General features: G+C 50.8%; 1 protein-coding gene across 5 annotated transcripts in view; it reads left to right on the top strand.

Annotated features, from left to right (window-relative positions):
- PFKFB3 (6-phosphofructo-2-kinase/fructose-2,6-biphosphatase 3) overlaps positions 1 to 12,037 on the top strand; it is a 46,386-nt gene that overhangs the window by 26,770 nt on the left and 7,579 nt on the right. For all 5 annotated transcript variants that reach the window (XM_075427925.1, XM_075427921.1, XM_075427922.1 and 2 more), the window contains 12 exons: positions 2,114 to 2,239; positions 2,667 to 2,763; positions 3,265 to 3,331; positions 3,486 to 3,560; positions 3,850 to 3,906; positions 6,785 to 6,909; positions 7,667 to 7,874; positions 8,725 to 8,871; positions 9,233 to 9,337; positions 10,379 to 10,508; positions 10,717 to 10,779; positions 10,950 to 11,014. In XM_075427925.1, the coding sequence (XP_075284040.1) occupies positions 2,114 to 2,239; positions 2,667 to 2,763; positions 3,265 to 3,331; positions 3,486 to 3,560; positions 3,850 to 3,906; positions 6,785 to 6,909; positions 7,667 to 7,874; positions 8,725 to 8,871; positions 9,233 to 9,337; positions 10,379 to 10,508; positions 10,717 to 10,779; positions 10,950 to 11,014 (1,265 nt within the window). The remainder of the gene's footprint in view (positions 1 to 2,113; positions 2,240 to 2,666; positions 2,764 to 3,264; positions 3,332 to 3,485; positions 3,561 to 3,849; positions 3,907 to 6,784; positions 6,910 to 7,666; positions 7,875 to 8,724; positions 8,872 to 9,232; positions 9,338 to 10,378; positions 10,509 to 10,716; positions 10,780 to 10,949; positions 11,015 to 12,037) is intronic.

The raw sequence follows: 12,037 nt of genomic DNA, 5'->3' as shown, positions 1-12,037 counted from the left end.
CTCCCCTTATTTAATTGTGGTTCTTTTTTTTGTGCAAAAAAAGGCTTGCACCCACAGGTTGGTTGGAGATGTGAGACTCTTAGAGGAAAAAAAAAAAATTTTTCTGAATGTGTTGCACAGCTCCCTTGGTATCCTAGCGTGGAAAATTGGTGCTAGCTGCTGGAATCAGTGGGAGCTGGCCCGGGCTTTTTGAATTGCAGCCCTGGGGAGGCAGGTCACACAAAGGGAGCAGCGCAGCGCAGCTCCAGCCTGAGGAATGTGGAATATTTAAAACACAAAATTAAACGCAACGCCTATTTTAGGTGGTTTTCTCATGTCTTGACTGCTGAGTCAGCTTTGGTGGGACAGCCAGGCAGATGATGGGTGGCTCATCTCTGCCCTGCTGGGCACCGATGCCGTACCTCTTCCTTGTGGCCTTAATTTGGTTCCTTTAACTGTTGGGTGGTGTTTTTTTATTAGTAGGTGAAGGAAATCCCACATGCTTTGCACGCGCTTTGGATACCTCTTGGTTTGTTCGCCCAGATCTCCGCTGAGAAAAAATCCACCCCATCATGCCCGGGGAGCCCCTCGCGTTGCTCTGTCACTCTGGTCCCCTCTGCCGGCTCCTGGGACAGGCAGGCAGGCGGATCTCTCCGCCCAGACCGTAATTAAGCTGCTTTTTTACAGCTCTGCCACCAGCCACTCACTCCCTGCATTCCTTTCCCATGAGGTCTCACCGGGGCGGATTGAAGGGTGGGTGAGAAATCCCCCGGAGGGTCTCGCCTACCCTGCCTTTGCTGGGAGGGCTCTTGGCATGGCGTGTCACGCGCGTGAAAGGCAATCGGCTAATCAAAATTCCATTAGGCATCGTTAAGATCTTCCTTTCCTGTATTTAAAGCGCTTGGCTTTGTGTGTGCAGCACCATGTGAGAAGCAGTTCTGCAGGGCAAACCCTGGAGAGCAGCAGGGATGCTGCCACGGGAGAGGGATGCTGCCACGTTAACGTGGTCCATGGGGCGTGGGGTCCAGATGGGACCCAAACTGCATTCCCAGTCCTGCAACCTCAGCGATTTCCTCCAAACTGAACCAGGAATTTACTTTCTGAAGAATTTATGGGGGGAAAATCACCTGGGCAGCCTGGCAGGTGACTTGTTTGCATCTTGGCCATGTCAAGTGAATGTCAAGGGTGGATTAGAGACGAATTTCTCTTCCCTTGCCAAGTCATCACTAAGTGATGCTTCTGGATTGATTTCCAGCTGTTTGGCGTGGACCCTCTTTACAGCAACAACCCCCCCCACCAGCTTAAAACAGGTTTATGAGGAGTAAGTCCCTCTTATCTACTTTTAAATGCTGGTGGTTCTGCAGTCCTCAGGCCCTGCTTGTCTTCAGAAAAAACAGTTGGTTGCATTTGCGTGTGTGTCAGCTACAAAGCTAGCAGAGGTCTTTTGGAAGGTGCTCCCTGTGGGTGAAGATCTCAGCGCAGACCTGGTGTTTCAGCACAGCAGCCGTGCCTGAAGTGTGCTGCTGCGGGGGCTGGACCAAAGTCCTCGGCCGTTCTTCAGCTTTTCACAGAATTGACCAAACTGTGGGAATGGGAGGTTGGGTTTGCTTTGTGGTTTTTGTGTGGGGGGGTCTTTTTTATGGGGAAACTGAGGCAAAGATGTCCTGCAGGGGCAGCTGTTGGTTCCTTGCCCACTTTGCAGCCAGCCGGATGTTCTCCTCTTGCCGTGGCTGTCAGGCTGTGACTCCTGTCCTCCCCAGATGGTCTGGGTGGCACCAGGGTGAATTTGGGTCAGCACGGCTTAGCTGGGGCAGTCGTGTCTCACCCATGCGCAGCTGCAGAGCCATCCACCATGCTCCCTGCTCTGACAAGTGCTCATTCAGCAGGTCCCATTGCAAAAATGAGTCCATGGATTCGCCTGTGTGAGGTTTTGGTTGTCCAGGCTAATGAGAGGGATGCACAGGAGATAATGCAGAGATGATGGTGTACAGGGAGCGGAGGTTTTGGGTTTCTTCTAGCTGCTGAAGGACTTGGAGGAAGGTTGGGTCAAGAAACATGTGCCTTGTAGGGTTGATGCAAGATGAGCTGGAGGATGAACGACTGCTCATGCTGTGCTTTCTCCTCCTCCTCGTAGCCTGTGGGCCGCAGCTTGCCAATTCCCCCACTGTGATAGTGATGGTTGGCCTCCCAGCCCGCGGGAAGACCTACATCTCCAAGAAGCTGACTCGCTACCTCAACTGGATCGGTGTCCCAACGAAAGGTGAGGGTTCCGCTGGCTGCCTGGGGAAATCATGAGGTCTGGCGTCCTCAGGGGTTGCTCTGGGAACTCACTGCCTTGGGGGGTGGGAGGTAGTGGGGGATCATTCCAAGATCCCATGGGCCAAATATCCATGTCCTCCTGTGGCTTCTGCTGCAGCCCAAGTTCTCCTTCACTTTGAAGACCAAGGGATGTCCCTGAGCCGGGACAAGGTCCTGTGCAGTCTGCTGTAGGTGACCCTGCTTCGGCAGGGGGGTTGGACTAGATGACCCACAAAGGTCCCTTCCAACCTCTACCATTCTGTGATTGTGAGCCTTTTACTCTAAGGATGTCCATTGCTATAAAGCATTATCTGCAGGAGCTGTGCAGCTGAGTCAAGCTGTGCTGACGCCTGCTTCTGGTTTTGATGGTCTTTGCCCTTCTTGCACAGTTTTCAACGTGGGGGAGTATCGCCGTGAGGCGGTGAAGCATTACAGCTCCTATGACTTCTTCCGCCCCGACAATGAGGAGGCCATGAAAGTCAGGAGGTGAGTGTGGGCACTGTGTCTGTGCTCAGATCCAGGTCCCAAACGGGTGGTGAAGCCCATGGTGGTGGGGTTGCCCAGCTTGTTTTGGGGGGTGATGGACAGAAAAGTTGGGCTCTAGCTTAACGTTTCCCTGCCTGCCTAAGGAGGGACTGACTTGGGCATCAAGAGCTGAAAACTGAAGTTGTCAGGGCTTGGTGGCTTCAGGATCACCAACACATCGCTTTCAAGGCTCAGCGATGTAGGGTGTGAGGTCTGCCATGAGGTTTGGCCTTTTCTTCATCTACCACTGCCTCTGCTGTGTAGACCAGCATGCCGCTTGGCACGCATGGCTCTTGTATTTTTGTCCCACTGAGGGTGTCTTTCCTAAATGCCCCTGAGAGAAAGGGGGAGGTGGGAAGGAGGAGCTGCAAAGCCTGCCCTCCTTTGCTGGGGGTCTGCACACTGGCTGCTGTGAGCATCTCTGAGGACATCAGGACCACACGTCTCTCTCCTCTTTTGCAGGCAATGTGCCCTGGCTGCCTTGAGGGATGTCAAGCTGTACCTGACGGAGGAGGCTGGCCAGATTGCGGTAAGCTCAGAGATGTGCTCCACGGGGTTTGGCAGCAGTCCTGCTCCCGAAGGTGCTGTGCCCTGGGCAGTTCGCTCTGTGGTTCCTTCTCTGAGGAAGGGCTCAGTGGGAAACCAGGCACTCTTGGGGCTAATCGAAGTCTTTGCTTTTAAAGGTTTTTGATGCCACCAATACCACGCGGGAGAGGAGAGGGATGATCTTAAACTTTGCCAAAGAAAATGGGTTCAAGGTTGGTACCGTCAGGCTGCTGCCTGTATTGCATGCTCCATGTCTTTTTTTTCTTTTAACTAACATGTTGTCCTTGTGATGCTCCTGCACAAGGGCAGTTTCACTGCTGGGTTTCATCAAAGCTATGAAATTCTTCATTTGTTCCCAAGCCCTGGAGAAGGAAAGGATGGGAGTAGGGCAGGGGGAGAGCCCTCTGGGCAAGGAGAGAGGAGGTTGGGTTGAGCAAGGAGCTGGTTGAATGTTACAAACCTTTTTGCTGGCCTTCAGGTGAGCTTTGTTTTGCTTCACAGGTGTTCTTCATTGAATCTGTCTGCAATGATCCCACGGTTGTTGCCACCAATGTTATGGTAAGCACGGAAATGCAAGACTTTTGTTTTCCCTTGTGCAGGATTTTCCACCTCCGCCCAGCCAGTTTCTTATCTGAATGTCTTCCCAGAATTGGTTGAGGATTAAGAGGGTTTTATCTTTTTATGATCTGTTTGTCCTGGAATGAGAAAGGAGCTTTTGTCTCTCAGGACCCAGGGCCACCTGGAAGCAATGAAAATAAAAGTTGTTGTAGCCTTTCCCCAGTTCCATTCTATGCTCTCTGCATTTCTGCTGATGTCTAACTTGATATCAAGGAGAGGAATGTATTCAGGATGCTTTGGTGATCCCCCAGAAATCCCACTTTTTTGAGAGTGATGGATGTAGTTAGGGATTTAAATCCCATCAGAGAGCAGTCAGACTTGCTGTCTTCAGCCACATGCAGCTGCCTGAAGTCTATTGGGGTCTGCTTAGAGAAGAACAGCAGCTCAGGTTAGAGATTTCTTGCCACTAGCTGAAATCTTGTCTGGGAGAACAGCATGAAACGCTGCTTCCCGTCTCCTTCAGGAGCTGCTGGATCTTTGATTTCCCACCAGCAGAAGAGCTCCTTTGCCCATTAAGCTTTGCTAGAGCAGGTAGATGTTACCCGGTCTACCTGGGCTTAATTAACTTGAATGAAAGTGTCCTTTCCTCCACTGGGCTCTGCTCCAGAATTATCTCCAGCTGTATGTCTGAACTTTGTGATCCATTTTATGGTGTCTGGGAATCCGTTGCAGGATACTCAAAGCCTGTGAGTCTTCTCCCACGTAACTAGCGATAGGATGAGAGTCAATGGCCTCAAGTTGCATCAGGGGAGGTTTAGATTGGATATTAGGAAAAACTTCTGTACCAAAAGAGTGGTCAGACATTGGAACAGGCTGCTCAGGGCAGTGGTGGAGTCTCTATCCCTGGAAGTGTTCAAAAAAGTTCAGAAAAGTGGCACTTCAGGACATGGTTTAGCAGGCACGGTGGCATTGGGTTGATGGTTGGACTTGATGATCTTGGAGATCTTTTCCAGCCTTAATGATTCTATGATTCTAAGGGTTTCGTTGGGTTTTGTTCTGCCCCCGGGATGGGTTCCACAAAGGGTGCTGGGGTGGGGGCTAGAGCATGGCTTTTGCTCCTGCTGGGAGCTGGTGTCCCGTGGCCAGTGATCAGCTTTTTGGGAGGCTGCACACAGCCTTTTCCGTGATGCTAATAAAATGGTCAGTTTGATCTATCTTTTTTCCTTTTTTTTTTTTTTGCCCCTCTTTACAGCACTCTGAAGTTGGATTTTTTTTGAGGATTTAATCCCTTTCTTTGGAAAATAGCACTTGAAGGGGGAGAAAATCACAGAATCACAGAATCACAGAATAGTAGGGGTTGGAAGGGACCTCTGTGGGCCATCTAGTCCAACCCCCCCGCCGAAGCAGGGTCACCTACAGCAGGCTGCACAGGACCTTGTCCAGGCGGGTCTTGAATATCTCCAGAGAAGGAGACTCCACAACCTCCCTGGGCAGCCTGTTCCAGTGCTCCGTCACCCTCAGAGAGAAGAAGTTCCTCCTCATGTTCAGACGGAACTTCCTGTGCCTCAGTTTGTGCCCATTACCCCTTGTCCTGTCACTGGGCACCACTGAAAAGAGCTTGGCCCCATCCTCCTGACACCCACCCTTCAGATATTTGTAGGCATTTATAAGGTCCCCTCGCAGCCTTCTCTTCTTCAGGCTGAACAAGCCCAGTTCCCTCAACCTCTCCTCGTAGTGGAGATGTTCCAGTCCCCTCACCATCCTTGTAGCCCTCCGCTGGACTCTCTCCAGCTATAAGTTTTATGAACTTATAGCTTGAGCATAGGTTTTTGCTCCACGGGGCACTGCAGATGAATGGTGCTCTTAGTGCTGGGTTCGGTGCGGAAAATACACTGCAGGCCTGGGATGCTGCTGTGCGTTGCTCGGTTGTGTTACCCTGTTGGTTTCAGGGTTGCTGGTGGAGTTACTAATGTGTAATGTTGCTGCTCAAACCCAGATCTTCAGAAAAAACAGCCTGTTAGAGTATCACAGAATGGTCAGAGTTGGAAGGGACCTCTGTGGGTCATCTAGTTCAACCCTCTTGCTGAAGCAGGGTCACCTACAGCAGGCTGCACAGGACTTATCCAGGCGGGTCTTGAATATCTCCAGAGAAGGAGACTCCACCACCTCCCTGGGCAGCCTGTTCCAGGGCTCCGTCACCCTCAGAGGGAAGAAGTTCTTCCTCATGTTCAGCTGGAACTTCCTGTGCTTCAGTTTGTGCCCATTGCCCCTTGTCCTGTTGCTGGGCACTACTGAAAAGAGTCTGGCCCCGTCCTCCTGACACCCACCCTTGAGATATTTGTAAGCATAGGTCCTTAAGAGTTTGTAAGTAGGTCCGTAAGAGTTCTGGATAGTCACACTGCCCATTTCTTTCATCCAAGTGGCTTCTAGCAGATAACCCACGGGAAGGGATTGAATGTTGCGTCAGGTGGTGGACAGCCAGGTTGACCTCTAACTCCTGGGAGCTTTATTCGCTCAAAAGGCGTGGGATAAGCATCTTGCCTAAGCCCATGCACTTTCCATTCTCAGCTTGAATTGTTTAAACCTGATGCTTTTCTTTAGCCATAAGAAAGCTCAGTTTTCCCACGGTATTGAGTGGTGAGGTGCTACCCCAGCACTTCCAGGATGCATCCATACCAGTCATGCAGTGGTTTATATTGGGTTTTCTCACCTTGTGCTTAGCTTTGGATCTTTTTTGCTTCTTTTCTGTCCTATGATAAGTGATGACTCCAAAGCGGCTCAGCTGATCACTGGATCTTGTCAGGACTTTGAGATTTGCATGGTCTCACTTGGAAAGCTTCCTAACCTCCGCTTGTGGCTGGTTTTTCCCCTGTCACAGGAAGTAAAGTTGTCCAGCCCTGATTACCGGGACTGTAATTCGACCGATGCAATGGAAGACTTCATGAAGAGAATCAATTGTTACCAGGCCAGCTACCAACCGCTCGACCCCGATGACTATGACCGGTAAGAAACTGTTGCTGACTTCTGAACTGGCTTGAATGCCTTGCTTCTCCCAGGGGAGCAATAATCAAGTATGGAGCTGTATTTCACTTTGTGTTCAAGTATGTGTCTGTGCTATATGGCCAAGCCTCACTGTGAATTTAGCTTCTTCCTCGAAAATGCTGGTTTCCCCCAGCCCTGTGCCAGGGAGCCAGGCACTGAAACCTTCCCAGGCTCTGCTGGGCTCGGATACGTTGGTTCTGGTGGACTAAATACAAAAGCTTTGGAAAAGCAGTTCGGTTTGAGTGTTTCTGAGATGCTTTTGTCAGTTAAAGGAAGGAACTGCTTGAACAGGCTCAAACCACAAGGTTGGGCAAGCCCTGTGGTTTCCACCTGGTTGAGTGCCCTGGGAAGACCTTTGCTGTCCTGCATGACCATGCAGGCACTTCCCAGCCTCTCCACTGCTCACAAATAAGTGAGCCCTGCATGGACTATCCCAGTCCTGCTGAGCCCTGTCCTGGGGAGGAACATGCTCCCTGCTAGTCCTGTTTAATCCTCTTTACTGCTTAAAGGAGGAATGGTGATTACACTGGTGTCACTTAGCTGTCCATGAGTCGCCGTTACCTCTTGGCTTCCTGTTGAAAATAGCCTGCAGGAAATCCTTTTAGCTGAGTGATTATGTTGACTGAGATACCTCACAAGGCTGTTTGTCAAGGATAGTGTTTTGTTCTTTCTGCTTTCCCCACTGGCAAACCCCTCACCCTTGCTGTGCTTTTCCTAGAGAACTTTCTCTCATCAAAGTCATCGACGTTGGCCGGCGGTTCCTGGTTAACAGGGTTCAGGATCACATCCAGAGCAGGATCGTTTACTACCTGATGAACATCCATGTCCAGCCCCGCACCATTTATCTCTGTCGGCATGGCGAGAGCGAGTTCAACCTCAAGGGGAAGATTGGAGGTGACTCAGGCCTCTCCAACAGGGGCAAGAAGGTAGGGAGAAGAGAATATTCCCCTATGGCTTCTAGGAGGGATTTGGCTGTATGAGATGCCATCCATTGGGCCAAGTGTATATTCAGTGACAGCTGGGGTGCTCAGAGGATCCATCTATAGGGCTGGTTAAATTTGGGCTCGGGTGTGGCCTCAAAATAAGACTTTCCAGCCAACGATGTTGCATGTAGGCTTGCATGTAGTTAGGGGTTAACAGAGGTTGGACTGCAGAAATCTCTAGGAGAGGAGGGTATGAGTATCTTCGTGGAGTTGGTTCAGACCTTGCATAGGCAGGGTGGGATGTAGAAGGACCGCTGCGACTCTTTGGTAGGGGCAGCCAGCTCCGAGGATGCTTTCAGATTGCTCACTACTTGATTCTTCAAAGACATGGTCAGACGCCCTGCTTCAGGGAGGGTTAATAGCTGTTTTGTCTTGCAAAACCATTTTGAAGTCCAAATGGAGTCATTTGAGGTGTAATTATTAATAAGGACTGCAGAATACAAGGATTTAGCTCTGTGACAAATAAGCAGAGCTGTGGTTAAGGGTGGCGAGGGATCTTCCATAGCATTGTAGGAGAGGCCGGGCTGTGATGCTGTTTCGTGGGTGCTGATGTCGTTCCTTGACGGCATTAGGCTGCTGCTTTCTCCTCTGCTGCTCTCTCTGTCAGACTCATAGCTTTTGTGGATCAGTGCCTGTGAAGCTGCTCTTCACCTCAGAGCAGAAGGCTAAAACAACTGCCTATGGGAGGCGAAAGAGGTCCTGGAGAAGGCAGTGTTTACTAGGAAGCAGGGAAGAAGGTGGCCTGCTGGGAAACTGTGCATCAGGAATCAACCTCTCTTTTTATGTCCCACAGTTTGCACTGGCACTGAACAAGTTTGTTGAGGAGCAGAACCTAAAGGACCTCAAAGTCTGGACCAGCCAACTAAAGAGGACAATCCAAACGGCAGAAGCTCTCCAACTGCCCTACGAGCAGTGGAAGGCACTCAATGAAATCGATGCTGTAAGTATCTTTGCGGTGGGAACAGCTACATCATGCTGGTTGCTGTGTGGCGGAGAGGGTGATAGCACCGGCCTTCTCACTTTTGCCTAAATCTCACCTTCTATGGGGATATCTTCCTTCTGTGGGAAAGGGTACTTCTTCTGCTGCAGTACTCACAACTTGGCTTCTGATCTTAGTGCAGATGCTTCAAGATGTTGGCTTGAGTGAGTACATTAAAATGATTTGTGCTTGGAACTGCTTCGTAGCTGACTACTCAGACGGTTATAGACAATTGCTCTGGAGAAGACTTTGCTTGTTGGGTGTGCTAATGCTTTTTGACTTGAGCTTACCCGGTTACCTCATGGATGTCCTGTTCTGGCAGGGTGTGTGTGAAGAAATGACGTATGAAGAAATCAGGGACCAGCATCCAGAGGAATTTGCGTTACGTGATCAGGATAAATACTACTACCGCTATCCTTCTGGGGAGGTAGGTCTGCAAGGAGACCTTCAGAGATGTGACTCTTACTTTAGACGTGGTTGTCTTGTCTTCGTGCTGTCCTCTACACTGGGAGCAGCAAGTGCTCCAAGTAACTGGAATCAAGAAAGGTCAGGGCTCGTGTTTACCTTTTGTATTGAGCTCTTGTGAAATTGTGGTATATGAAGATCTTCTGAAGAAACGTATCGCTTAACAAACAGTCCCACTGACTTTATAGCAAATTAGATGAAAGGGTGATGAACTTAGGTGAAAGGGATTAGATGAACTCTGGAGGTTTGTAGTCCAAACTCTTCCATGACATCCACTGAAACTGTTGTGCTGCCCCAATTTCCTTTCTTTCACTGCCGGAGAAGTAATATCTGCCCCTGCTCTGAGTACCGTTCCCTAAGGGTTGATGTTGATAGCTCTGTTCCTGGCAAGCTGCTCTCAGGTTGTGACACAATGAAGTGGGAATTAACAGCAGTTCTGGATGATACTTTAGGTTGTGAATTGGGCTTTTTATTCACAAATTAAAAGTCACGTCCATAGACATTTGGAAAAAATCTTTGGAGAAATCCTCATGACAGCACGTCCAACAGGAGAATGTTTGAGGATATCTGGCACCGACTTGTGAATTTCTGGGGTTCCTTCTGGCTGCCTGTCATGGTTCTTTATGAAGTCTTTCAAAACCCTGGAGATTTTTCAGCTTGCTCCAGACTTTTCAGAAATGAGAAATCCTGTAGAAAATCAAATTTCAAGATAATAGAGAGACACTATGCTCAAAGCCCTGTGCAGTTGCTGCTTACCTTCATAAACTCTCCAGGACTGTAACTGAGATGTGAATGGCTTCTTTATCCTCTGACCAGAAGTAGCTATGTTCTAGAGTAGCCTGAAGATGAGGATTTGATGAACTGCGCTTGTTTTTAGCGGTAACGAAGTTGGTTTAGTCAGAAGCATGTAATCAATAGATGTACCAAGACAAGGACCACTGTTTCTTGAGGTGCTCGTTTTCTTGATTCTATGCCATATCTCCCTTCCCTTCTTCTGTCTCAGTCCTACCAAGACCTGGTGCAGCGCCTAGAGCCAGTCATCATGGAGCTGGAGAGACGAGAGAACGTCCTTGTGATCTGTCACCAGGCTGTCATGCGCTGTCTCCTGGCATACTTTCTGGACAAGAGTGCAGGTGAGCTCCTTGTCACTGGGAAGGGGATTGATCCTGCTGGAGGAGGGATGACAGATGGAGCTCTGAGGAGATGAGAGATGTGTCCAGGTCCATGCAGGGCCTGGAGTGTGCATCTCTTTGGTGTGGGATGGCCTTCGCTGTTGAAGACATCTGAGCCTGCATTTGGAGAAGGGATGGGGTGACCCCTCGTGCTTTGCTTTCTCTGCAGATGAAATGCCCTACCTGAAATGTCCCCTTCACACAGTGTTGAAGCTGACGCCGGTGGCCTACGGTAAGTGGAGCCTTTCTACTAAGCATGTCAAGGGGTTTGCCTTGTACCTCCTCCTGAATCCAGGCTGCCTCTGGGCGAAGAGCAGGGGTCTGGGACAGAGTACCTTGTAGCATCCTGTGCTCATGGAGTTTGCTGATGGCTGCTCTGTCTCTTTGTGCTCCCTTCTGCAGGCTGCCGGGTGGAGTCCATCTCGCTGAACATCGAAGCTGTCAACACCCACAGGGAACGGCCAGAGGTGAGTGTTGCTTTTCCTCAGAGTTGTCCCTTGGTGTCCCCCTCTTTTCCCCTGCGGTCAACCAGCAGCGAGGATGGCTGGGTTGGGCATGAGGAGATAGCTCTGCTAGGTGCTCAGAGTGCTGCTGGAGGACTAGAGCATCAGATGGGTTCTTGCTCTGCAAAGACGTGGCCAGTCGAGGGTTTTCTGAGGGAGGAGGAGTGTTACATGTCCCTGCTTCCCACTGTGTTTGCCCAGATTAAAGCTGGCCCAGGGAATGGTCCTCCCTGGTCTTTGACTTTCACCGCTGCAGTCAGGCATTTGCCTAAGCAGGGAATGGAGCCACAGATGGAGAAGGTGACTTCTTCCAGGTCTCCCAGCTGGCTGGCAGAGCCCAGGCTCAACACTTTGTCCAACATCTCCTGCCTTTGTGGTTTTTTATTGGCGTGCCCGTGGCTCCATGGGGCTACCAGAGTGCCGTTCTGTAGGGTGGTAGGTGGCAGCGCTGGGCTGGGGATACCGCGGAGAGGAGACCCCTCGCATGGAGGAAAACCCCTGTAAGATCAGGTCCATCTGCCCCGTGCTCCACCAGGATCTCAGAGGCCAGAACAGGGGGATGCCAGCTCAGTATCAGGGCTGGGTGGCCACCCAAGGGGGACACGGGGGACCCTGGCAGTGCCCATGTCCCAGCTACTGGGACCTTTCCAACTTGCACTTAATCGTGATGGACCCAATCTGGATGCTGGACAGTCGGAGCTGTCCTCTGATGGCCCACACCTCCTTTCCTTCGCTTCCTGACCTCAGCAGGCGGCAGCATCTGAGCCGTCTCTCCCTCACTGTGGCCATAGGAGGGGAAGCCGGTCCTTCCCCGGGCCCTGGGTACTATCGATGCCCTTCTCCATGACCCACACTGGGGTTGGCAGGAGAGCCGTGGGTAGGACGGAACAAGACATGTGCAAAGCGCTTGGGTCCCTCTGCTCGGCTGCGTGGACACTGCCCCTCCATCCCACCTTGCTTGCGTTGGAGTGAGTGCCGACCCTTGCT

The sequence above is a fragment of the Opisthocomus hoazin genome, chromosome 8, assembly GCF_030867145.1.
Source record: "Opisthocomus hoazin isolate bOpiHoa1 chromosome 8, bOpiHoa1.hap1, whole genome shotgun sequence".
In the NCBI taxonomy this organism is placed as follows: domain Eukaryota; kingdom Metazoa; phylum Chordata; class Aves; order Opisthocomiformes; family Opisthocomidae; genus Opisthocomus; species Opisthocomus hoazin.
This window is presented reverse-complemented; position numbering and strand designations above follow the sequence as displayed.